Source organism: Prinia subflava, chromosome 1 (genome assembly GCF_021018805.1).
Source record: "Prinia subflava isolate CZ2003 ecotype Zambia chromosome 1, Cam_Psub_1.2, whole genome shotgun sequence".
Lineage (NCBI taxonomy): Eukaryota > Metazoa > Chordata > Aves > Passeriformes > Cisticolidae > Prinia > Prinia subflava.
The window spans coordinates 100,887,342-100,913,305 of record NC_086247.1 but is presented as its reverse complement, the minus strand read 5'-3'; the positions used below and the strand labels follow the sequence as shown (position 1 = coordinate 100,913,305).

Below are 25,964 nucleotides of genomic sequence, written 5' to 3'. Positions count from 1 at the left end.
AAACTTATTACATATTTCTGTATAAATACAGAATGTCAACTGATTACATTTTATGCCATTTCAAGGGAATTCCAAATGAAGCCCTGGACAATGGGTGCTTTGGCAGCTCTCTGATCCCAGAGTCTTCCCATATAAATATTGAGTGCTTTTTAAAGTGGAGTGATCTTGCGCCCCCATGCACGTAGAATTTACCAGCTACTTTTGTGCTGAGGGCTGACCCAACACGGCACGATTTGATTTCCATCTGTAAAATTGACTCCACCAGTTCTATAGTTGTGTACATTATTCTCCCTGTCTCCCATTTAGCATGTTAGTCTGCTGACAGTAGAGTACACAGCACTTAGCAGCTGGTTTGTGGAACCATCAGTCAGGAAATTGTATGATAAATAGGAGGTAGCCAGGTTTAGTGGCACTTTATTCTGCTTCAGCAGTTTTAGCCTGACTTTGGAAAAGTCATCATGTGGTTTTTCTTAAGGGTTGCAACAAGAGATGGCTACAGTGTAGTAACTTGTTACACATACACTTGAGTTATGATGTTCACCAGCTGTATTGTGCATGTGTAAATAATAAACTGTGAGATGGATAATTATGTTGGGGTTTGATATGCAGCTCTGCTCTGGACGGCTCAGGGCTGATGGAGACAGCTCCCTGTGCCATGATGGAGTACGGCTGTTTCCCAGATGGAAACTACAAACAAGATGCAACCAAGATATACAAAAGGAGCTTAATGGGAGAGGACTCAAAAAGATGTTCCTGGAGATTTATAGCCCATGCATAAATAAAACTTGTTGATGTTCTCCACTGCATATGTCCCTCAGAGAAAAAGACCTTTTTTGGGGTTGTTTAATACTAAATTTCCATTTCTCAGCAGAAAGTAAATTAGACATTGAGGAGGGTCAAATGGTGTTTCGCTACATAATTACCATTAATAATTGCTTTTAATAGGTAGATGCTCAGGCTGGGTGAGGGTGGGACAGTGTGGAGGCTTGGCATCAAGAGTGGGATTTCATGTTTTGGCCAAGTGAACCACATCCTGTCTGACAGGAATATGGGTAGCAAAATCTCACTGATCTTACCTGTACTCTCTAGACTCAGTCTTTGAAGGAGATGCATAGGGATTTGTCTGTGCATTTATGAGGGTGTGAATGACTCCCTTTTTTGCCGAAAAAATGGTGGCGGACTTTGTATTGTGAAATGCTAGACATCTGCTTTGAAACCTCCTCCTTTTGGCTTATGCTGCTGTAAAATACCAGTTTAACAGAGAAGAGGGCAGGCAGGGAAATATGCTAAAACATGCTTCCCATGTCCCTTTTCCCCTTTGCCTTGGTGTCTGCCACAGAATGTGTTTCAGGAGGTGGCAGCAAGCATCTTCCACTCAGACAATGACATCTCTGACCCATTCTTTTACCTCCACTGAAGACAGTGAGTGCATGGCATGGGGAGTGAAGCTCATAACAGATTGCATGCCAAGGTCCAGTTGGTGTAGCAGAACTAGAATTAAAAATACTGTGAGTTTAAGCTTCCAGCTTACCTCATAAGCCACAATTATTTTTCATTTATGATGCCTAAGTCAGTAAATGGCTGAAATGTGCTGTGGTAAATCACATGCTGATGCCTTTCACAAAATCAAGCCGTGTAACTGGACATTCTGTATCAGATGTTTCCAGGCTTTCTTGAAATACTGAAAATATTTCCTTAGAAATTATTTTCCCTTCATCCCCTGTGTGTATTCCCTCAGGGCAATGAGGTTTGTTCCTCTCATTCTTCTCTCACTTCAAAATACAATAATAAAGCAACCCATCTTTTTAAAACATGATGAGGAAAAATCCTTTTGTTTTTTTAACCATCTCTAGTTGGGACCAGGGAACTGCTTTCACAAATGATATACTCTAAGAGGGGATTTACATTTTGCTGAATAGGAAAGGTGGGAAATCTAAAAGAAAAGATACCTTCAGGAGATTGTGGGCAAAACTGGAGTAGAATTAATTTTACTGCCAGTACACTATTGAAGTTTTCTTTTTTTCCAGAAGAATTTTATTAAACCTGTGACATGACCTAATGTCTGTATTTCTCAGCCTTTGGTGTCAGATAAACACATGACATCACCCAAAGTGGCAATTGGGTAATGGTTGTGCAGGATCAGTTTGTTTCGTGCCGCGTGTTGGAATTGTGAGCATTGGGGAGACAGTGGGTGAGCACTGTGTAACATTTTGAGGCGCACAGATCGCAGCGCTGTGCTGGTGAGGAGAGCTGTGCTCTGTATGAACTGTGCCCCTCAAAGCTGGGAGGCAATCCAGGTACAGAAGCAGTGGGGAGGGCGGGCCAGTTCCTGAAGAATCCTCAGGGCAGAGCTCATGGGGGTGTCAGGGGTGCATTCCCCCCTTTTGTCAGCTTGTCTCTGAGGCTCTCCAGAAACAGCGGGGAACAGCGAGTTCTGACAGCTGCAAAATTCCCCATCCTGTGAAAGCCATGGAGGAGATAGAGCAGGGAAGCTTACTGGAGCCATGAGTCCCTGGGTCTCCAGTCATGGGGACAAAGAAAGCACTCTTCCTTTTTAGAAGCTGGGTATGAAATGAGTCCTTCTGTCCTCACACACATTCCTCCAGGTTCAGTCATTGGTGTGGTGCACTTAAACATCTCCAGTATGGCCTTTTCCCTGTTGCATTTGCCTTTGAATATCATTGTCTAATTTACTCCAGTTTTACCTATATTTCTCAGCATGTCATTTCAGTTTGGCATTCTGTTGTGGGACTATGCGTACATCTCTGAGGATATTTTTTTTTTATTGCATTGTATTCTTTTCTTAGGCTTTCAGTCCTGGGTTGAATTTTTTCCTTGTTTTAATACAAAATAAATAAATCAGGAATGCTTGTGAAAGCCATGATGGTCCTTTTGATCTGATGCTTTGCATATGGGCACATAATTATTTATTAAAGACTTTTTTAATGCCTCTTTCCATTTAAGCAATAAAAAGAGAATATTAAAATTAGTAAATACATATTCATGCAAACACTGTGGGCCAAATTCTCCTTGCAGACAGACCTGACTGACAGCAGCAGGGAAGGAGATTGTGACCCCCTAAGTTGTTGCACTCCTAACACATGCTTTTCACTATCTGTTCTGTCTTTATGAATGTTGTTTTTAAAGAATCATTGGAGATACTCAGATCTGGGAACCTCGCTTGTTTTTTCAGATCCTCCTCACCTTTTTCCAGCATTCCACCCTCCTGTACCAATTGATGCGAGACATCATGAGGGACGCTACCATTATGAACCATCTCCCATTCCTCCTCTGCATGTGTGAGTATTCAGTGTTCCCTCTTGCTTCCTGAAAGAACGGACAACTACATGAACATTTGCAATGCTTGAAGCCATGTACCTGGAGCACTTTTCCAGTCTTGCCAGAGTGAGAGGTTTACTTCTGGAAAGCACTGAGGTTATCTGTTCATAAAGCAAAACCCTTGCTGGTGCTTGAGGAATTCTGTTATGCTAGGTAGCTGGCAAAGGTTACCTGTGTGTTTTGCTGACATTTATTCTGTATTATGTCAGTCTATAAAGGCCGAATTAAAAAATGCTGAGCCCTGTGAAATACAGCCAGATAAACATGTATTTAAATGTATTAATGTATTAAGCTTGGTATTCTTCATAGCTAAAACTGCCTTTCATGCCAAAGGTTTGTTGACAAAACAACCAAAAGGTTGGTTTTTTTCCCTAGTGACTGCTACAAAGCATAATTAAATTTTTGGTAAATTTTCTTAGTCCCTGTTGTGTGCACATATAGGCAATCGGTTGATTGATGGGAATGTCACCCAAAGAAAATGGCAAATGTGATAGAGCACATGGTTTACACAAAGATAAAAGAAATGAATACCAGTGATAACATGCATTAAAAAAGGATGGTAGTGGTGAAATCCTGTAGAAATAAATTTTATCTTATTCCGTATGGGGAGACGGATATCAGCATTGCAGAATAAACCAGTAGATTTGTCCAGAAAACTGCTAAATACCATTTAAAAGGGAGCTGAAAAGCTGGGCTTGATACTTCACTGAAAGGCTTGATGTATACATTTAATCATATCTACTAATCACCTCTCACACTGAGAAAATACAAGAAGAAAAGCACAAGTAATACTTTGAAGAATAATGCTAGTTGTTTAGATGGCAGATTGCTTTTCTATGGCTATTAGTTACAGCTGTGTAATTACATATATGCAGAAGAAAAATGAAGTTGTTTTAAAACAAGTCCTCCTCTGTGAGCAGAATTAATTGATATTAACAATCCTAACTACATGCCCAAGTACACACACAATATTTTATTAACAGTTTTTTTTGGGTCAGTCTTCTATTACTGAATTGTAATTTCAGAGCAAATTTGCCTGGAGGTAAGTAATAAATCTGTGTTGCAGTCTTCTTGGGCATTAGAGGAAAAGTGGGTATTTATAGAGTGAGCACAGAAATTTGTGATGTATTCCTCAGGGTTCCTCAGATGCATCACCACTTACACCACAATCTACAAATACTGTTGTAAGCTGAAGGTGGCAGGCTCATACGGTCATTACAGAGTCATCCTAGATTTTATAGTACCGTCAGTATTCTGCATGGATGGATGTTTTTGGGAGCTGGGGGAGATGATCCCATTCATTCTGAAGCTAGTGGGGAATTTGACTTTCTCTTTGTATTGGGCAGTAGGGAGATCTAACCTGCCTCAGCAGAGGACGATCATCTGAGACATGAGTACTGCCTACCAGCTTGGAAGAGGCTTCTGGAAGTCTGTGCCATATGGGACCCTTCCTGACCACATTTGCTGAGCTTAGCCCTCGCTGGAGCCTCAGTCCCATGAACCCAGTCCATGGCATGGCATCCACCCACCAGCTTTGGGTGACAGTGGGAAATCAGGACTAGCTCTCTGTGCCAAAATTTCTGTGAGAGCCCCAGCAGATGCTGGAAATACTTATTTTATACCTTGTTTGGCACTCAAAAATCTGACCCTGTGACCCCAAAAATCATGCTCTTTCAATGGAAAGGTGCCCTGCTCTGTGCTATGCACCCTTGCTCCCTGATTAAGTGGTGATTCAGCTGGGCCCTTCAGATGCAAGGAGGTCTTAGCCAGATGTGATGACTGCAGGCAGTTGCTTTAGAAATATACTCTGATACCAGCCCAAGCTTTAAACTCAAAATTGCCTTGATATTGGCCATTTTTTCCTATTAACTTCTGTTGATTCTTTTGCTCATTTGGTTTATGTTACCTTTGTAATGATGTGCTGTAGTGGACCCTTGGAGCTGTTATGGATGTTGTAATTAAATATAAATAGGCAATTAAGCAACTTTAAAAAATCATTTGGAGTTCAAATTCTTTGTAGATGTTGGGTTTTGTCATGTCATGTTTGGCTTTTGCAGTTTTCAGGAAAATACATTAATGTACATACATGTGAGGTAGACACCCAGTGGTTTTCTTGCAAGTTTTACACAGCCTGGTGTGAGTAGCACTTAGGATCACCTGGGATCATTTGGAACCATTACCTGAACTGCTAGGTTTAAGTCCTAGCACCCATTTAAAAAGTAAGGAGAAAGAACTGAATTGAGAAGGTATTTGAGAATTCTGAGAGAAAATGGCAAGAAAGCAGTCAGGAAACAAATGTTTACCTACAGCTTCAACAATGACTTCATTGTATGAGTGGTTTTCTCCTCAGCTTTGTAGTACTCTCAAATGTGTGTATGAAATATAAATTAAATATAAAATCTAAAAAAAGGCATGATTTTCGTTATCCAAGCTCCTTGAAATATGTTCCAGAACCTATCAAGCCTTAGTGGAATTAGTTTCAGTATAATACAAGTGCAGAAAAAATGTGAGGAGAGCCTGGTCTGCATGGTACCTACAAGTGTCTACACATAATTTTGAACACTGGCCAAATGAAAAAGAAAAAAAAAATCTATGAATTTTAAAGATGTTACAGGGCCCTTATATAGTTGCAGCTCTAAAAAGGTGTATGTATTTATATGTGTGATTTTTGTAATTTAATTGCTGATGGTCAGAACTGTTGCATCCCAAATTTCAGCCTGGAGCCAAATTTTATAATTTGAGTTATAAACCCTTAAATTAAAGGTTTATGTTTATGATGGAATTGCTGACAGATGCTTTTGTATAGTAGGACTAGCAGGCATTGCTGTAATTATGCTATCGTATCCTATCATTAAAGATTTCAATTGAAAGAGGTTTATAAATTGCTCTTCCTCTTAGATAAACCACCCTACATTAAGGCATCAACAATATGGTGCAGAATTAAATTAAAATCCCATAAAATGAAATATGTTCTGTATTAGCTGTTTGACACTTAATTTGCCTCTGAATGAGTAGAGGAAATCACAAATTAACCTGCCTTTGTTTTTCCAGCCATGGCTTATTAGATGTTAGAACAACTGCAATTACAGCCCAATAATAACCCCGAACCCTTATGAATATGTACTGAAATGTGTCACTTTGTATTACCAAAACCTGTTAGGACTGTGTAGTTATCTTGGAATTTCTGCAGTACATCTTTGGTTTATACTTCAGGAAGATGTATGAAACTTGAGTTGTTCTTCAGTGGCAATGGATGAATGGCAGAATCGAGGCTGGAGCTTATGTTTTCCATTCACTTTTTTGTTTTCTCAAATTTGGTTTAAAAAAAAACAGTAAACTGTTATTCAGTTTTGCTGCTTTACATTGAACTAGGAGGTTAAATGATGTGATAAACACCATCTGATTCAAACAAGTCAGAGGAAGCATGGCTCTGGTAATCGCATTCCTTGCTTTGTTTTTCTTTGTTGTTTTTGTCCAGCTCTTTCCTAATTTCCAAAATTGATTTCTAAAGTATGATATTAAACGAGGAATTGAAGCTTATCTGTGTTTTGGTCCTTGACATATGCTAGGTCATCCATTAGAGTGTGATGCCTTCCCAGGTTGGTGTGCAGTGATTCAAAAATCATGCCACTTACGAGGGTGTTTATTTGAAATTCATACCGTAAGTATGCTATTTTTCTTCCAAGATCCAAACCACAAATTTATTAGTGGCTAACTCTTCCAGTTGCTTGATGTCTTTGTTTGGAATGAGAGTTGATAGCAGTGAACCAGAAGGAGAAGAAAGGTGTGTTATCTATTTTTATGACAGTGCAAGTGTAAATAACTTTATAGTCCCACAATTTTTTAAAATCTGTCTTAGCCAGGGTGAGTGTTTTTACTTAATAATTAAAAAATAAAGCTTCTAAGGCAGAGACAAAATGCTACTGATTGATTTAAATTCAGAGACTTAGAAAGCTACTGTTCTTGACCATTCGTTCATTCATTCTCATGCTTCAAGCAAGTTGCATCAGTAGGTTTCCCAGTATGCTTCATTTCAAAGTTGAGTTGGACAGCCTTTGAAGGTGACCTATCCTGATACTTTCAGGCTCTGTTACTGTGGCTGTGGAGGGAATACACTCCTGCAGAGATGAGACAGGAGCCAACAGTCAGGTGGCAATACCAGGAGTGGCTTGTGTACATCTCGGAGTGGTAAATGCATGTGTTACAGGAAGCTAGTGGAAAGTTAAAATTTCAGGGCTGAATGTATTATGAGATGCATCATGCATGTTGGAAAACATTCATCCATTTAGTCTCCATCTCTTTCTGTTGCCATCCCCTTTTACCTTAGCTCTGGACTACACATAAGGAAGAGTGAGCAGGTAAATCTAAGGGAAGGTGCACTGATGCTATCCCTATGCTTACAGTTGGGAGAGGCTGCCTTTACCAGGGGAAGTTGCAAGGTACAACTGTATTTTAGCTTCCTAGGATCAACAATATTCCAAGCTCTTTTTTTTTTCCTAACTGCTAATTGAGACTAGCAAGTCTGGCAGTCTTAGGCCCTGAAATGATGCACATGCAGATAACCATGCATGTGCCTAACATGAATGCCTTGAACAGGTATTTTGAACTTTCTCAATGCTCTGGTACTAAACCAAAGCATGTGTTTTGCTTGCAGTCAGCTCCAAGCTGATAAAAGGGAATCCGATTCTAGGATATGTTATTTCATATCTGGTTTATGCACACATCAGTTACACAGGGGTGGAAAGAGAAGCAAAGTCAGGCTGAGACACTCAGCTTTCATCATGGTCTGATTTTGGACCATGCAGAAAAGCAGCGATGGCCAAGTGCAAGAAGATTGAAGCGTATCCTCAATTATGAGAGAAACTGCTAGCTACACTTACCAGCCTTGTCACTGACATGATTTTTCTTTTCATTTTCATTTCTAAGCTCCAACTTATTTTTTAAAATCTGAGTGTTTAAACCTCTTAAAAATTTTACCCACTGCTTTACCTCAGTGTACCTCTAAGCTATAGACTTGGCTAGGAGTTTGTCAGCTTGTCAGAGCATTCATTGATCCTTTCACAGTGGGAAGGAGAGCCCCACCCAGCATGAAAAACATCACTCATTGAATTGGCTTTAAGACTTGGAATGGGGTTTATGGTTTAGCCAGGAGCCATCAAAGAAGAATGACTGGGAAGCTCTTGGGACATGAAAAGATGACTGTAGTTACAGCTTTCCAAAATCATCCCTGCATCCCTGTTATTTTCTTTAAACAGGAAGAAATCTTGTATTAAATGGGAAACACCCCAAGAAACCTATCCCTGGAAGTTAAGTGCAGCATGAAGAATAAGCAGCTGGTAATAGCCTGGAGGTTTTTTATAGCAAGTCTTTGAGAAGGAATCAGCATGGTCTGGTGACTCGTTAAGGTTATTCAGAATTTGTTATGTGTCACAGATATGCAGGTTGTAGGCTCTGCAAGCAGCATGTATCCCTCTTTGCTTAGTGGTATTCAGCAAAGTAAAATACCAGGGCCAGAGGCCCACACATAAACTTCAGCAGATAGTTTTCATTCAGTGCCAGACCTTTTACAAAGCTTGGGAATAGGAAGCTTCTGTCTAGGCTGTATAGTTTTGCATCATTTGAAACAGTGAATCAGTGTTTTGTTCAGCTGTTCGTTCTCATTTAGTGGTATTTACCTTAAGAGTTGTAGATCATAAATTCTCCTTTGTAAGCTTTTTAATGCTTGCACAGTAGCTTTAGAAGCAGACTGTTTTTAAAAGCTATCTGAAACTGCAGAAAGTTTGGAAAGCAAATTAGTAGTGACATCTATTAAATTGTAGTAAAAAAGGATAAGTGTTTCTCTTAAATTTTTGATTCTGAGCTACGTGTTAAAGGAAAAAAGTAGGTTAAAATGTGAATAAAAATAGTTAAATATTTCTGATGTAGCTGTTTTATGTAAGTGTGATTACGTTCATTTGTTTAGGTAAGCTGCACTCGAGTTACTGCACTGTCAATTCAACTCTTCTATATTTCTCACTGATTTGCTCTCTCTTCTAGGAAAAAGCAGTATTTAGAAAAAGCTATCTTATTTAATTTCTGCTGAGAAATAAATTCTAGATCAAATAAGGATTCACTCTTAAAAACCATCCCTATTTTAAGCCAGCACATTTACATGAAAGTTAACAGAATTGCCTCTAAGCACCAGATTACATTTGGTTCACATCATTCATCTGTTTCTGTGGTGGATAATACTTTGTGACATAATCATTTTGTCTGGAGTAGCTAATTGTAATGCCAAGGAACTACAGATTTATAAAGGAGAAACAATAGCAGCAGATAAATATTGAGTTAACAGAGGCTCTTTGTTCTTTTCATACAGCCAGCTTGATTTTGGGCTGTCTGGGGAAGTTGCAGCAATTGAAATTAGAGAAAAAATTTGGTGAGATTTTTAATGTCAGAGGAAAAGCTTATAAAATGTAATGGTTTGTTTTGTTAAAAATCCTTAGTAGAAAGTTCCCGCAAATCTTTGCTTCTTTTTTTTTTAATGTTGAGAAAAGCACTGGAGTGTCAGCCGCCCTCAGCCCTAATGAGCAAGATGTGCCTCCAGTGGCTGGCAGCTGGCTGACCACCTCTCTTCAGCACTCTGGAGGAGCAACAACACACAGGGCATCCTCCCAGTGTGATAAAGGGGGAGGAAAAATTGGGAAGAGTCCTTGGAAACCCTCTTCTGATGGTCTAAAGGGGATTGGTTGCCTCATCTCCATCTGAGACATAGAGAAGTACAGGTTTGTCTGGCGGACCCCAGTCCAGCGAGAGGGATTCTTTAAGAGGTTTTTATGGATTAGGCTGTTGCAGAGGAGCAGTTCCAAGGTTTATCAGCAGTAAGGTGTCTATCAGTACTCATCAGCTCTGCCACTTAGCTGATTTACCCCGTCTGGGCAGTTAACAGTCCTTGGATGAATTCTTGGCTGCAAATGAGAAGCGGTTCCCTAAGGCGGGCTTTCAAACCAGCGTGAATTAAGGGATGATGGAAGCAAAAACAATGGCCAGCAAAGTTATGCCTCAGATCACTGTTCTGTGTAACATTTTTCTGTAGACTGAGGAATAACTAGACATGATTTTTCAAGCTGTTTGGGTGCTTATTGTGTGCAGATGTGTATACAAGTATGCAAATTGGTGTGTGTGTGCGTGCATGCATCCTCTTTACATAACAGGGTGAATATCTTTGCTTACATTTGTCATGGACTGAATAATTTTAGATGTCTGCTGTTTAAACTCATGCAAGGAGCTACTCAGAGTCTGAGAAAGATGGAAAATTAGAGGAAAAATGCTAACAAAGTGCTGAGAAAAAATGTTCAATGGCAAAACCTTTGAGAACATGTGGATCATTAATTTAACATTTAAACAAAAATATATAGAATAGCTGCAGTGCTTGAGTTCTGCTGCTTGAAATTTCTATTATCTCATTCTGTTATCAGCTGCAAAGAATGTAAGCTCTAAATATAGTGCACATTCAAAGGCTCTGAGCCTGTGGTTTCTTGGACAAAATTCCTGTGTTCTTTGTGCTGTAGTCAGCAGTATTAGTCGAGTGAGCAGATATTGACTGTGGTATTCACGTGCAGTGAACCAGAAGCAAGCCAACTCTATAGAGGCTGCTGTCAAACTTGTTGCAGTAGCCTGTGAGGTACTGGACTGTGACAGACTCTTTTTTTTTCAGTACAGTTCTTCCACTCATGTTAAATCTTGCATCAAAGAAAGCTGAAATGTTACAGTCTTCGTGGGGATTTTTGGTTTTTTTCTTTCTTTTTTTAACGCGTAGCTGTGAGATTTCTGTGTTGTGAGTTGGAAGTTCCCTAAAGTTAGAGTAGGTATAAACTCCAAGAAATGTGAGTGATGAGTAGGATGTGTTGTAGGAGCACAGAGCATCTTCATCACACTCTCACACAATCCTTCCTTGACTTAAACTCCATCCTCCCCCAACAAAGACATCAAGTTCTAGAATCAGGGAATGTGGACTGGATGTAGTTGAGAGTTTTTCTTTCCCAAAGGATGAAAAAACAGAAGTTAAACTAACACCTTGTTTTCCTTTTTGGCACCACCTACTCATCTCACTGTATTATATCTGTATATGTTTTGTGTGTGTGTGTGTATATAAGTCTGTATTTGTTTACAATACGTATCTGTAGCAAAACTTAGGGTGTTGAAGCTGTGCTTCTGAGATGCAGGAGACTAACTAGCTGTCCCTTGCATATTCTGTGTCATGTGATGGTACAAAAAAACCCCAACCATACCTCAGTTTCGCTGAAAGGGTTGTGTTTTGTGTTCAATGGCAGTTTCATCCCTGTGGCTCGGGCCAGGCTGAGTTATCATTTATGACTGATGTTCTTGGTTAATAGAGAAAACAATTGAAAGAAAAATGTTATTCTGTATGATTTTTGCTTTTAGGATGCATGACCAAGAAATGGCTTGGGACTTGATTTCAGAGTAAAATTTACACTGAAGCTGGGCCCTATGAAGTTGTCATGAAGAGCAGGTGCTTTATTCCTTCCAGTACCAAATGTGTAGGTCTGAATTTACAATAGATTACGACTGCATTTATAGTCTGCTCTGTAGGTGCATTGGTAATTTTCTGGAGACTCTGCAGAGGTCAGACACAGAGGCAAAATATCCTGCAGCCCATGAGGCAGGAGTACAGCACTTCTAAAGGAATGAAATAACCTATCATCTTCTTGAAAGCATTATTTATGAGGTATTGTGACCATTGGTGTTAAGGATCAACAGAAAATTAGGGAGTATTTCACATAAGGGAGAATTTCTAAACATATCAGATTTAAGTGGCTATCTCTTTAAAGATACACATCTTTCAGTCCTGTATCTCCTGTTGAAATTCAGCCTAGATTCATCATGCATTTTCCACTGGCCCCGTGGAAGAAAAGATTGATAGTCTAGTCCAGTTTGTAGAGGCCACCAACGCAAATAGCCCCATTTAACAACACTGTAGACAGATTTGGCAGAGGGAGCAGTAGCTGAATGACCAGGGGCAATCAGGTGTTCTCTGCTTTGCCCTGGAAGATCACTCTCAGCGTATATCATCAAGACAGTACCAAGAAAGCTTGTGCAGCCTGCCTCTGTCTTCGTTTGCCTTGCTTGTTCTTGGACATCACGATTCCATCCTGACATCTTTTCTGGGAACTGTGTTTCTACTCCTGTGATTAGATTGAATTGCAGAGATGCTGAGGGAGCAAATGGGTAGCTTGTGCAGGTGTGTTCCAAGCTGGCCAGGTTGATCCCCTTAGGGTTTTCATTTACACACCCAGCTACCTACTCTGTTTAAAGAACTACTAATGCTTCCAGCATATAAATAATGCATTTACCTCAAAGATTTCAAAACTTAACTTACTACTTTTCAGTAGTATTGTATGTATGTTCAGTAGTATTGTAAGTATGCAGCCAGAATATTAATTTCCTTTATGCTTATTGCTCAAAGTTGCAGCTTTGCCTGGGAAATGTTCTTTAACTCCAGTCTTTTACACAAATAGAACAAGAAAGCAGTGCAAGGACTTTATCTCTCGTTTCTTTTGATGGCTATAGTGTTCCAGCTGTTACAGATTTACCATTTGTTAGGACTAACTTGTAATCTGGACTACATAGCAGCAAAATGGCTTTCAGTGACAGCAGGATCAAAAAGCTGGCCTGGTGGAGACAAGACATCTCAGCCTGGCATGAGAACTGAGTGTTTTCCTGATCTTCTCTGGTTGCACCTCAGCCAGCTCCCATACCCGGACCTTCGATACTGGCAGAGAAAATACAAGAAGGTGCTGTTAGCAGAATATCTTTCTTCCCCCCTTGTACCTTGCAGCATTCACCTTTGATGTAAGTGGTGCTTCATATATCTGTGAATCCTAACTGCCCTCACAATTGCTGGTGCTGATCTGTGACTTGCACATCTGCTGTTCGTGGAGATTCTTGGAGGATGGGAGAAGCTTGGGAGTCATGTTTTCATAAGGTCACCCCTTGTTCTCCAGTCCTAGGTACAGCATAAATCTGTACTGTACAGATGATGCTGCTGCTGAGGTGCACTCTCAAAATGGCTTTTCTTTCCCAAATCATGTAATTATCTAGGGAAAGCGGAGGAGGATGCATTTCAGAAAATAATCTGTGTGCTTTATACAGAAATGTATATATGTAGAATTTTATTCAGGAGTTTCTGTAAATTTCTGTAGTCTATTTTTTTCCTACTGAATGTAGTTTTAGATGAGAAATTCTAGTTGATACTCTGTTCAGTAACAGTCACTAATCCCTGTGAATATCAATTTTGGGCTGTCTGTTGATGTTAGTAAAAAGGTTTGAAGCAAATCCAGCCATACCTCAACAGAAATGATTAATGTTTAACCTTCACATCACTGTTTTGTCAGGGCTGTAGTCCTGTAAAGTTAGAATTTTAGTCAAATGTTCCCTTCACAACCAAATATGGGTAGCAAGTGCAATAGGAGAAATACTTAGTCCCTGAATTTCTCTTCGTTATTGCCAGCTTGGTTTTGTTTTAAGCAGTGAAGTTATTGTTTTATTACATAAAAGAACTAAATATTTCTTTTTTTCGCAAATCCCAGTTTGGTAATATTGTGAACATGGCTTACAGTAGGCACTGGAAATGAAAGGGTTTGTTTTGGTTTGGTTTCGAATTGGTAAAAAGAGTGTTTCTTAGCATCACAGAACAGGTGTTGAGGACAGTGTTTACTTGAGATAATGTGAGAAGCTTTTCAGGTGCTTCTCCAGGAGAAGGAACACCTTTCTTAATGGGAGGAAGGAGTTAAGGGAAGAAGAGAAGCTAAAATTTGCTGTAACAATAGTGTGCTTAACATTCTTGAGTTTGAGGTAGGAAGGGTTTACTTAAAATCATAAGTAAATGAATGAGATGAGGAGAAAGGTTCCAAAGTTCTAAAAGCAATAAAAGCTTCATTCTCTAAAAATAAAAGCCATTAAATTATGAGAGTAATAACAGATTAATTAAAAATACTGTTTTGCAAGAGAATGAAATATTTGTGAAATTCATATATCTTTCGATTTCAGAATTTAATTTTACTGTCATGGGTCATACTCATCATGAGAAAAACTTCCTATGAATTGCACATGAGTTTTTTTGAGATTTAAGACAAGTCTCAAGCTCTTCTTTCTGGTCAGATAATCCCCCTGGTGGATGCAGTAATCTGGTCTTCACGCTGTGGGAGTGGATCCTAATTAGCAATGCTGTTTTCCCACGGAGAGTGTTGCTGCACACAGGCTGGAGCACTCTTTGCATGCTGACTGCATCCTCCTCTCGTGTGAATGGTAGAGAGAGAAATGAGGAGTAAGTGTAGAAACCATTTCTCTCTTCGCTTTGTACCATTTGATTGTTTTTCTTCTTCTCCCAGTCATGCATGCATGGAGGTAAGTGTACTTTCCCTGTCCTGCATAACGACATCCAGGTTGTTTTTAAAGACATACAGGCATTTTCTGAGTGTTTTTTAACCGGTTCACTATTTACTAGTATATTACTTTTATAGAGGTTGTCTTTGATGATTTTTTTGTCACATGTGCCCACTGAAGTTTCACTCAAGCATTAGAAAAGCCACTATTTGAGCGTCTTTGTTTTCTTTGTTGAGCTGTTTATTTTGCTTTCTTCCCACACAGTTCCCTGGCTTCGCTCTGACAACTGCTTTTCTGCATGAATTACATTCCTTGGGGCCGCAAGTCTCCTAATTCTTCCAGTCGATTTGATTCCTGCCTGTGTGATTAGTCCTCTGCTCCAGCACACAGTTGGTCTTTGCCAAGCAGGTTGCTTGCTAAGTGCCTTTAACATGAAGACCTAACTACATTTTTTAACCTCATTAGTCTGTAGGGCACTGTTTCATTCTGGCTTAATAACGTGGCCACTATTGAATCATCACTCGCTCTAAAACAGGTTACAAAAAGGTTACCTAAGTTGTCTGTTTTTCTTTTTGTATGACTGTGCTTTTGCTGGGTAAGTTTCTTCCAGCTCATGTCCATTTTTTAGCATGTAAGTTGTTTTTTTGAAAGTAGATACATAGATTCTACTGAGGTAGATTTATGATCTTAAGAAATTTTATATTTATATGTTCAAAAAGAAACACAGCACCTATTTGGAAACAGTAAAACTAAGTAATAAAAACAGTAAGAAAATGTGGATTTGGAAGAAAATGGGAAGGAGGCTTGGGGGGAAAATTTCCTACTTGTTTCAGCTTTAGAATTATAAAGGCTTCGTCCTCACCAGTTTAAACACAGGTTTTTCACTATAATCTGGATTTACAGTAATGCAGCCACAGTCTACATGGCTTCACTTTGTACCATGGGTTCAATTTTTAGCTGAATGTGAATGTGTTGCCACTAAAATTTAGATTTCAGTTGCAGTTGTGTATGAACTTGAATGGAAAAGACATTCCCAGGCTTCCAAATGTTGTAAAGGCAACAGAAAAGTTTCCTGAGAAGACGGTATCACTGGGGAGCTGGGGGGAAAAAAGGAGGCAGTGGGTCATATGCCAGTTGTGATGGTGCATTTGTGCAGTTGCATAGCACAGCCACTCAGAGCGTGAGACTTCATGATTAATGATGTTTATTCTTGACAGAAGCCTCCTTTATTTATCTGCAATACAGTTTAGTGATTTTATCAGTCACCTGAATGAAAAATATTCAGTCATACCAATATTGCAGTGTAAATTGAGTAGAGTCACTTTTTATTATATCTTTCAGCCTTATCATCTGCACAGTAATTTTCTAGCAGGAGTTTGATATAGAAAGGCTGGATTTAGCTGTACTTGACACAAAGCCTCTTCAATTTCCTCCAAAAGTTCAGGCTACTCTTAGAAATGTGTATAAATATATATGTATAAAAAATATATAAAAAATATATAACCCTCTTATCCAAGCAATTTCAGTATTTGAAAGAATAAAGATAAACTGTGCAAACCTGGATGTGAGAAATGTTGTTCATATGAAAACATCTAATAGCTCCGAAGCCACTGGTGAAATGCTCTTTAGTGTTTAAGCTTGTGGCTTAGTGCAGTTCTTTTTGCATGGCTACGTAGTCTGACTTTCTTCTAATCAATCATCATCCAACTCCAATCAGCATACAGGCAGAGCCTATCGTTCATCCTGGGTGTAATTTCGGAGTTGAGGACTATAATGGCCACATACAGCACATTAGTCACTGCGATAACAGCTAGTGGCACTCCTGACGAAGGGGGAGGATGGGGAAGAAGAGGAATAAAATTCTTCTCTTTCTCACAGTGTATTAGTGAAATAGGAGCAAATGTTAAACAAATGTTTATTCAATTAGCTGACTTAACATCATTAAGTGTGAGAAAGCTTCTGACACTCCTTTGACCCCTTTTTCTGAGAGAGGAGAGGAGCGGTAAGGGAGGCAAGAAAGGGGTACATTAATGCAGTCCGGTTCTATATACGTCCACATACTCATATGGTGGTGCCTCTGGTTAAACACTGGGAGGGATGGCAGGCTCTGCCTGTAGCGTAGAGGAGGCTAAAATCTGAATAGCAAATGGGACCACCTCTAGGGCATTGGAAGAGAATTGCAGAGCAGAGAAGTTTGCTGTAAGAATGCAGTTGGTAATTTCCCTGCCCAGTCTGTTATTACCAACAATAGATAATGAGTTGGCTGTAGAGCTTTTAGATTTTCCTGCTGCACTTTGTGCTACAAAGTTGGAAACATATAGCATTTTGTGCCATAGTTGGAAGAGGAAATAGTGTGTCCATGGCAATCTTATTCAAATAACACTTTCTTGTCCTGTGCAAGTGTTTTATATTCACGAGGATGATTTCTGCATCAAATACAACATTGCTACATTATCCTCCATATATTAATGTGCAAGTCAGTACATTACATTTACAAGTCAGTAAACTTGGAAGCAACTGGACAGGGGAGGAAAATTTTACCAGCAGTGAGGTTGGGCTGTCCTATGAAGGTATAAGGTCTTACTTTACTTACGATTCAGTGCAAGCTGAGCAAAATAAGGCAATGCCTGAGTAAGGCTCTAGCAGAAGCAAGCGATGGAAATCACATTCTAGCATTACTTTTATTTACTGTTTATATTACTGCAGTGTCCAACAGATCTGTGCAGGATCGGAGCTCTGCTGTGTTGTGCAAATACAAGGAGCTCTGCCAGGGAGCACTCAAAGTCAGACCTCTTTGGCAAATGAACTCTGGTGAGTCAGCTCTGATGGCCTCAGGGTTTACCAGCCCCAGCTGTTTTCTTGCCCTGGGGATTATCCCTTCTCCCTCAGCAGGATTGTGTACCTTTGCCCCTTTTACAGTCTCCCAGCTTTGCTCTGGCTTCCTGAAACCAGGCAATGAAGTTGATGCCTTAAGGCTGAAACAGAGGCTAAACAGAGTGAAAGGAACAAAATGAGTGTTTATTCAAGCCCATGCCCTTGCGTCTCCAGACCCACAGAAGTGGCCCAGCCTGAATATTTCCAAGATGGAGACGAAAAAGGGACTTGTCCCCAGATCTTACCCCTTTTACAAGTTTCCATTCGTTTGCGTATAGCAATGCACTGTCCAATCAATAACCCCGAATCACCGAACACCCTCCTCTCGACTTGCCCTTCTCTTCCAGGTTGTTTATGCTCGGGCCTGGAGCTCGGAGACAATGTCCTTGAACAAGACTGCCTTACCCCCATCACCCCCGTGAAGATCCTAGCACCACTCAGTGCTATCAGACAAAACAGAAAAACCCAGCCCTACGGCATCAAAGTGGCCAGAGGCAGAGATGTTCTGCCTGGGAGGGCCACCAAGCCTGGATGGAGGCTTATGCAGCTGCCACCAAATTTGCCAGATAAACCTGTGGTAGAAGTCTAGAATGGGCAAGCGGCATTTGCAGGGAGTAGTTGTTGGTTACTCTTCTGTATGTTTGCATCCTTTGTACAAGCAAAGAAATTGCCAAGTAAATCCACACAATCCTCCCCCAGTCACTGATTTCTTTGCAACATCCTGAGAAGGATTTGGAGAAAGGAGAGGAAAGCTGGGATGCTCTGTATTGCAAAGGCCAAGTGGACAGTGGTGGGTGGATGGAAGGAAGGGGGAAAGGAGAGGCAGGTTGTTGTGGGGCGATGACTTGCGTGTGAGGAGGAGAACAAGAAGACTGGACTTGACTTGAGAAATACTGGGAGACAGTTGATAGTTTTATTTACATTTTTCATAGTGAAGGAAATTAAACAGTCAGCATACACATTTAAGGAAGGCATGTCAAGACTCCAAGACTGTATCACCTGAGGCAGCAGTTGCTTGCTATAGTCAGTACAGGTGTTACTGTGGGCTGGAGGTCACCAGTGTTACAGCTGACCGTGTGTAAACAGCATTCTGTTATATAACTGAATGAATGTTACTTGCTTTTGATGGCATAAACTATTCTTGAGGAAATCTACAAGTTGATGGTTGGGTTATTTATGAGGTATTAAAAGTAGCAGACAGTGTATGTGAAAAACCTGGGTCTATGTTCAGGCAGTCCGTCAGTTGAAAAATAGGAATACAGTCACTGACTAAGGATTTAGTGCTTGATTAATGTAGTCGATTTTTAACTGTAACTGCATAATGTTAACACATCCCAAAGAAGGGAAGGGGAACCAGAGTAATATTCTTTTGCTGCCGGTCATTGCCTAATTGTTGTGCACATTTCCTGAACCATGAACATCTCTTGTATAGTCCCTTGTGTCCTTTTTTTTTTTTCCTGCAGTGATGCCTTTTAACTTTATATGGGAGAAACTTTTTATTCTAACCACAAGTGAAGTTATTTGCACATTTTAGGAATTTACATAATAGAACTGCACACAATTTGTAAGGCAGTGTCCTTGCCTCTGTGAGAAAATACTCATAACATAGGATCTCTTGATATGACCTTCCCGCTGTAGATACTGAAAATTTTCCAGGTTTTTACCTTCTTTAAAAATTTACCACAGTTTTAAAGATGGGAAAAGAATGGATCAGGAAGACAACAAACCTGTGCAAGGTAGATGACAAATGATGGAAACCAAACCAGAGCCTGTCTACCTTAAACCCTGATCTAGCTTCTATGTGAACTACCTAGGCATGGACCCACTCATGATTTATTTGAACATGTATCTACTGAATGAAAGATTGCTACCAAATCAGAATCTGTTACTTACTTCCCTATGCTGACTACAGTTCCAGTGTGAATTTTGGAGGAAAAGTGAGCAAATATTCACTAGGTGTTGAAACGTGCAAAATGATACAGGAAGTCAAGAGGGTTTTTTTGTATTAGGACTTAAAAAGCATGCTCATGTTGTTCTTTTTCTTTATTTCCGCTATTAAGAAAATAGAGTTAACAATGCTTACTCTTTTGCAGCACTTGAGCTGTTTTATATGAAGTGTGCTCTGACATTTCCATGTATTCAAATAATTCTTTAAATGTTCATGATTACTTGCTTGGTTTTCCAAAATCCAAGAATGTGATACAGCAGCTTTGAGGCAATGAGTGATTCCAGGGGAATGGAGTGCCTATTTGAAGCTGTATCTTCTGAAAAAAAATCAAGCATTAAAAATTATATTATTGATTTTCCATAGTTTGGTTTTATAGGTTTGATTGCTTACCAATTCAATGAGAAGTGAAAAGAGAAAAGGAATGTGGATTGCATTTTAAAAATGCTCAGTGCTGGCCTCAGTCTCCTTACATTGAAATCTGAGAGCTCAACTTTATTAATATAAAAACCTTTTATTAGGTTGTTGTCCACTGATGCTGAAAGGTCAGTCTGTACAAGCAACTATGGTATTAAATAAACAATAGAAATTTAACATGGGTGATATTACCAAAGGAACTGAGCCACATGCTTTAGAATAGGAGTCACCACATACCAAGAAAGTCCTTGTTTGTTCATCTTCCAGGTTCTACCAGAAATAAATGTTAATGTTTTGTGAGCAGACATCAGAATGTTATTGCAGAAAAAAAAAAAAGAAAAAGATAAAATAAAAGTATCATAGGCAGTTTAATGAGTTTAATATTTTTCAGTTCTCTAGGCAGGACTGAATTGAACAGGTATCAGGAAAACAGTCTGGATATCATTGGTATGAGAGTTATGCCATCAATGTTTGCTCCAGCATTGAATAACGTACTGTTAAATGATTAAATATCGAGGTTTGAACTTTGACACGTTCATAATATAACAAGATGGATGAAAAGGCAATAATAAATTAGGTTATGTTACAATATTTCATCCCACTTAGTTGACAAGGTTTGTTCTGTGAGATAGATTATTGTTCCGTCTGTAACCTCAGCTCAGTGTCATATTTACAATGTCATAGTTAAGGATCACTTGCTGTTTTCAATATAAATGTATTTTTTAACAGATTCATAAAAGAGCCATGTAAAATTTTATCAGGACAAAACTTGGCATTAAGATTTCCAGTCCTGGAGTTATAGTTTCCTTTAAAATCAGAAAGAGCTTAAATCACCATATATATATAATTTTTTTAAGATAGGTTGTGCGTAGAAGAGGTTTTTGTCCAAGCACAACTTAAAGTTATTTGGAAACCATTTATGACAGATCTCTGACACCAAACCAACCTCAAGAGTAGTAGTCCAGATTTTCCTGTGGCACAGACCTTTTTGGCTGTTCTGAGCGGCTTTACATCTGCTTTCAGAAAATATCACTATTGAAGAATGCCTGTGATGAGTGTGGGCGTTGTACTATGCCTTGGGGCCTCCTGTAGTTTTCAGAGTTACAAGACATAGAAAAAACAGGGACAATTTGTGCTGTATTGGTGTTTTGGCATGTATTAAAACAGTTCAAGCACTCCAAAGCAAGTATCCTGAGGCCACTAATTGGTTGTAATTCTCTTGAGTGGCCTCATCAAAGACCTCTACCAACACCTCATGCCTCCAGGAACTCCTTTTTAACTGAGTTGTCTGTGTTGTAAGTAATGCCAGTTTTTGGTCCTGCTCCTGGCTGAGCTCAGGATCTGCACTGTAGGGAGCTGTTCTGGACAGAGCCCTCCAAAACATGGTGGGACTTGTCTCCTGAACAGTCTTTGTCCCTGTCTCCTTCTGCTCTTGACTGGCACAACCCAAACCTGGTTTGTCCCTTTGCCTTGTCTCAGACTGCTGGTTGATTGTGTTAGTAGCACCTGGCTTTGGTCACTCAGATCTGGTGGCAGGGAGTGCATTGCCCATGTGTGGCTCCTGGCTGGCCTTTCTTAGGGAGCAGCTGGCCTTTGTTGCTCCCCAGCACCCTGAACTGAGTCTCTTTTCCTTCCAACCCCCCCTCCTCAATTACTTACTCAGTTACATACATGAATCCACATAAGATAGTGTCACGGACTTTGGGCTGATCCTTCAGTCTCATCAGTAGGTCACTGAGAGTAGGGCACTGGTTGAAAGGACCCACAGTCATCAAGATCTGTGCTGGCTTACCTACCCAGGGACTTTCACCTCTGGTCAGAGCCAGGCAGCAATATTTCACCTCAAGTTAGCTGTTCCATTAGTATCAAAGAAAGGGATAGGGTTTGAATTTGGGCAATCCGATCTTCCTCTTTGTAAAACTGGCTAGTGCTTAAGTACAAAAAACAGCCTAAAGTAGGCGGTAGGAGTCCCCGTATCTCAGTTTTTTCTGCTGATGGAAAGAATGTGTGATCCTTTCAAGATAATACTGGGTAATGATCTGTGCATGCAGATAATTTTGAAATGTGTATAACTTGCTAATGCTCGCCTCATCGACTCTCAGATTCCCATCATCTTCCTTCACGAGTTGAAAAAGCACTGTATGGGCTGGAAAGAGAATTGCATTTGATTCAGTTTTAGTGGTGGTTAAAATCCAAACCTGCTGCTAGTCAGTCTTGTGCAGAGTTCATCTATTGCAGCTGTAAGCAACAAAACAAAATGACACACCTTTTCATGAGTAATAACTGAAATCTTACAGATAGCTCACCTGTGGTTCAGCAGTTGTCAGAAAAAAGCCCATTTTTAAAAAAAGCAGCTTCACACATACTGTGATTTTCCCTACAACTGATGCTGTTCACGGCTGCTGAACTGGTGTGAGTTAAAACCTATGTAAGTTTTTAAGACTGTGCAGACACCTCTGCAACAGTTCATCAAAATAGTGTCATGACTAATGGGAAAAATACACCTGTTCACCCATACATTGATCTCCCTGCCTTGGCACACGTGTGCCATTCGTAAGCTGAGTGGTTCAGATTTCCCAGAGCATCAGAGCTGGGACAAGAAGAAGCTGGCAGGCTGGATATGGGTGGGGAGTGGGAAGTCCTGTGTTAGGTATGGAAGCTGTCTGGCACTCATGATATTTCAACAGCTTAGCAGTGAACAGGAAGGCCTTCCAGACAGAAAGGAGGAGATGCTGTCACAGCTAGCCCTGTTCTCTGTTCCTTCTCATTTGCATCAGGGCTGTAGAAATAATCAAGGTTATTGAGAAAACAATAAAATCATCCTAATGTACCAGGATAAAAATTAGTAGTGAAACACAGCCACAGGATCTCTTCTACCCACAAACCTGGAGACCTTCAATTATGTCTTGAAAGCGTGATCAGCTTTGTATGAAATTTGAATTGAGTTTGCAGGGTCTCTAGAACTAAACACAGAGGTCCTGATTCAGAAAAGAGCATACATCTGCTTTGCTTCCTTCCTTAAGTGGTCTGAATATGTTGTATAACAGAAAAACCCCTGCACAGGATAAGATGCAGGGCAAGTTCTGCCTTCCCATGGTTTACAAGTGAGGCATAAGTTTTCAAGCACTATCACTGAAAATCTCCCTGCCTCTTCTCATGCTGAAGCCTCATTGCATCCCATGAAGTAGCCTCAGACCCAAGGCTGAGCACCATTCAACAGGGTGCACAGCTAGGTTGCAGAGTGGTGGGCTGAAGGGTCCTGAGTTTGAAGGAGGGTGCCCAGCTTCTTTCCCTGCTTGTGACAGCAGAGTTGGACTAGATGACCTGTTAAAGTACCTTCCAATCCAAACCATTATATTAATCTATACATGTGAAATAAAAGTTACAGGGATGGCCTGCCACCCACATCTGGAGATTTGATTTGTTTGTCACTGAGTGCGTATTTGCAGAGCCACTCCTGGGTGTACTGTTTGTTGTTTACAGGACAAAAGTCATTCGTTATTGGTACACAGTGAGGTTGCAAAGCAACAGTAAGGGTTGGCAGCACCCTCTCTAAAAGCTGCATTTTAGTTTGAAGGAGGAAGTTAATATTCGTGAAAGATGTTCACAGTGAAGTGTAATTACAGAGGAAAAGGAAGGCTATGTGACGTTTATTGGAAAAAAATCAGGATGATTCAAATTGTGGGACTGAAAGCAGATGAAGAGGGCATGAGGGAAAACAGGTCTGTAAGGAAAGGAGGATCTGGGAACACAGAAGAACGAGAGAAGTCCAGACTGAAAGTGAGCGCAGAAGGTAGCAGCCTGTTAAAATCAGGTTCTTGAGAGAAATTAGGAAACATCAGAGTCCAGAGCTGGGAATTCTCTGTGGAATCTGATGACTCCTTATTTCTGCCTCAGATAATACTGTTTATATGCCTGCTGTTGATTGATGTTACCCACATCAGTGTCCTTTCCCTAGCATCCTAGGAAAACTGAGGAGCTCAGAGGAGGAGAGAGAGAAAGAGGCAGAGGAGGAGAAGAGTGGCTGAGTCCTAGTGTCCTTGAATGGCTCTTGTTGGATCTGGAGGGAGAGGCTGACAGCCTGGCTCTTAATCTTGCTCCTGCAGCAGCATTTGGCTTTTGGCCAGCTGGAGAGTGAATCACTGAGGCCGATACAGACTTTCAGCCTTCTTGCATAAGCATTTAAAGAGTTTTCTGTTCAATATGCACCAGATAAAGCCAAGGCCCCATCCTGCCTGCATGCTCTTTGTGTTTCTAACTATGAGTTGGGATCACATTTAAAAAGAATGACTTGTAAAATGATGTCCAAACTTAGTTTCTTTGTTACTCTTGTATTAAATTTGCTGTACTATTGTATTTTCCTCACTGTCAGGATAGGAAATTCACTCTGTAAAGTAATACCCAGCTGTAATACTTTAGCTTCCTATATCACCATGATTTTTAAAGCTCTTGCCTACCAAACTTGGCCTCAGAGGGAATCAGGAGACAACGAATATTTCATGTCTGGTGGTGTTTCATAGTTCCAAGATAAAAGATGCGCTTCTACTGTAAAACAAAGGCACTTTAGAACCATGCAGACAAAAAGTTCTCTGAGGAAAGGAGAAGTCTGGTTTGCACAGTGGTGGAAAGTGGCTTCTGGTTTCAGGTTCTCAGTGCATTTCAAATATTGTGAAGGCATGCTAGTGAGTGGCTTAGCTTTATGAGAGTCACTTGCTTTGGTGCCAGAGAAGTGGCTGCAGAATTGGTACCTGCTGCTAGCACAAAATGCAGCTCTCTAACAAACTTTGGAGCTAGGAGGTATTTCTATACAGGTAGGCTAAACAGGCTTGCCTTGCAGAAAGCAGTTGGAGGGCAAGAAATACAAAAAAGGTCAAATAGGGAAGAGAGAAGAGGGAGAAAAACACATCAGGAGAAATCTTTAACCCTCACATTTTACAAGCCCTCATGGATTTAGTGGCAGGGAAGCTGGCATCACGTTAGGAATTCATGACTTTGATCACTGTCCCACTCATATGTTAGCATTTCCAAGCTGACGGCAGGGCAGAATTGGCTCCTATGTAAGATTATGTTCTGTTGGCCTTTTAGGTGATGACAACTACCTCCATTGATCCTGATATGTGTATGTTAAAGGGGAAAAAATACATTTCTTGTTTGATTACTCTTTGTAAGCCAACAGCATCAAAGGAACAGGCTGCCCTCACTGCTCTTACAGCTGCTGCCTGTGTCTGTGCTGTATATACGCTAAATTAATTGGAAAAACAGGGACAAAAAGGCATTTAGTTCGGGTCAGCCATTTGGACTACAGCAAATGCACGACAGGCTTAATCATTGTCTTTTGCCAAAGAGCAGGTTGGCAAGGGCAGGCACTCCAACCCCTTCTGATGAAATTTGAACTTTTTCCAGTGCCTTTAGAGATGGGATACTGTGAGAGAAAAGTCTCCAAGCAGAGCCCAGACACTGTTGTATCGACAGGGTGGGATGATGGGGAGGGTTATGGTGGGTTATTTATCTTCTGTCAGCTGTGAACTCAGCTTTCAGCCTTGGTTCATCACACATAGCATGAGAGGGCACCAAGCTTTCCCTTCACAAAAATGACGTAGTTAATTAATGGGGCCTTGTTAAAAAACATTGGTCACTGGCGCCACACTAAAAACACATGTATGGAGCAGTCTTTCTTCCTCTGCCACCAAGTTTTGTGCATTTTTCATGGGAAGGGACAGCAACTAAAAAGTGTTCCAAAGGAGCCATCTGTCTTAATGGCTTACAAAGTTTGGGACTCCTGAAGTGATCTCTGTATAAACATGCTATCACGCACTTTCAGAAAGAGTAAGCTGGCAAATGAAGAGCATGGGTGCAGCATGGCTTTCAAAGCTCCTTTTTCAGTACCCACGTGGTTTTGAAGACGTAAATGATTCTGAATCTCAGTATGTATTTAATATTGCAGTAAGAATTACTATGTAATACAGTGTGCATATTTTGCACTAATTGAAGTGATTTTCTCCTT

The 25,964-nt window shown here is 40.3% G+C and overlaps 1 protein-coding gene across 3 annotated transcripts in view; it reads left to right on the top strand.

The window, feature by feature from the left end:
- GLI3 (GLI family zinc finger 3) overlaps nucleotides 1-25,964 on the top strand; it is a 210,656-nt gene that overhangs the window by 112,856 nt on the left and 71,836 nt on the right. For all 3 annotated transcript variants that reach the window (XM_063405347.1, XM_063405357.1, XM_063405337.1), the window contains exon 4: nucleotides 3,194-3,299. In XM_063405347.1, coding sequence (XP_063261417.1) covers nucleotides 3,194-3,299 — 106 coding nt within the window. The remainder of the gene's footprint in view (nucleotides 1-3,193; nucleotides 3,300-25,964) is intronic.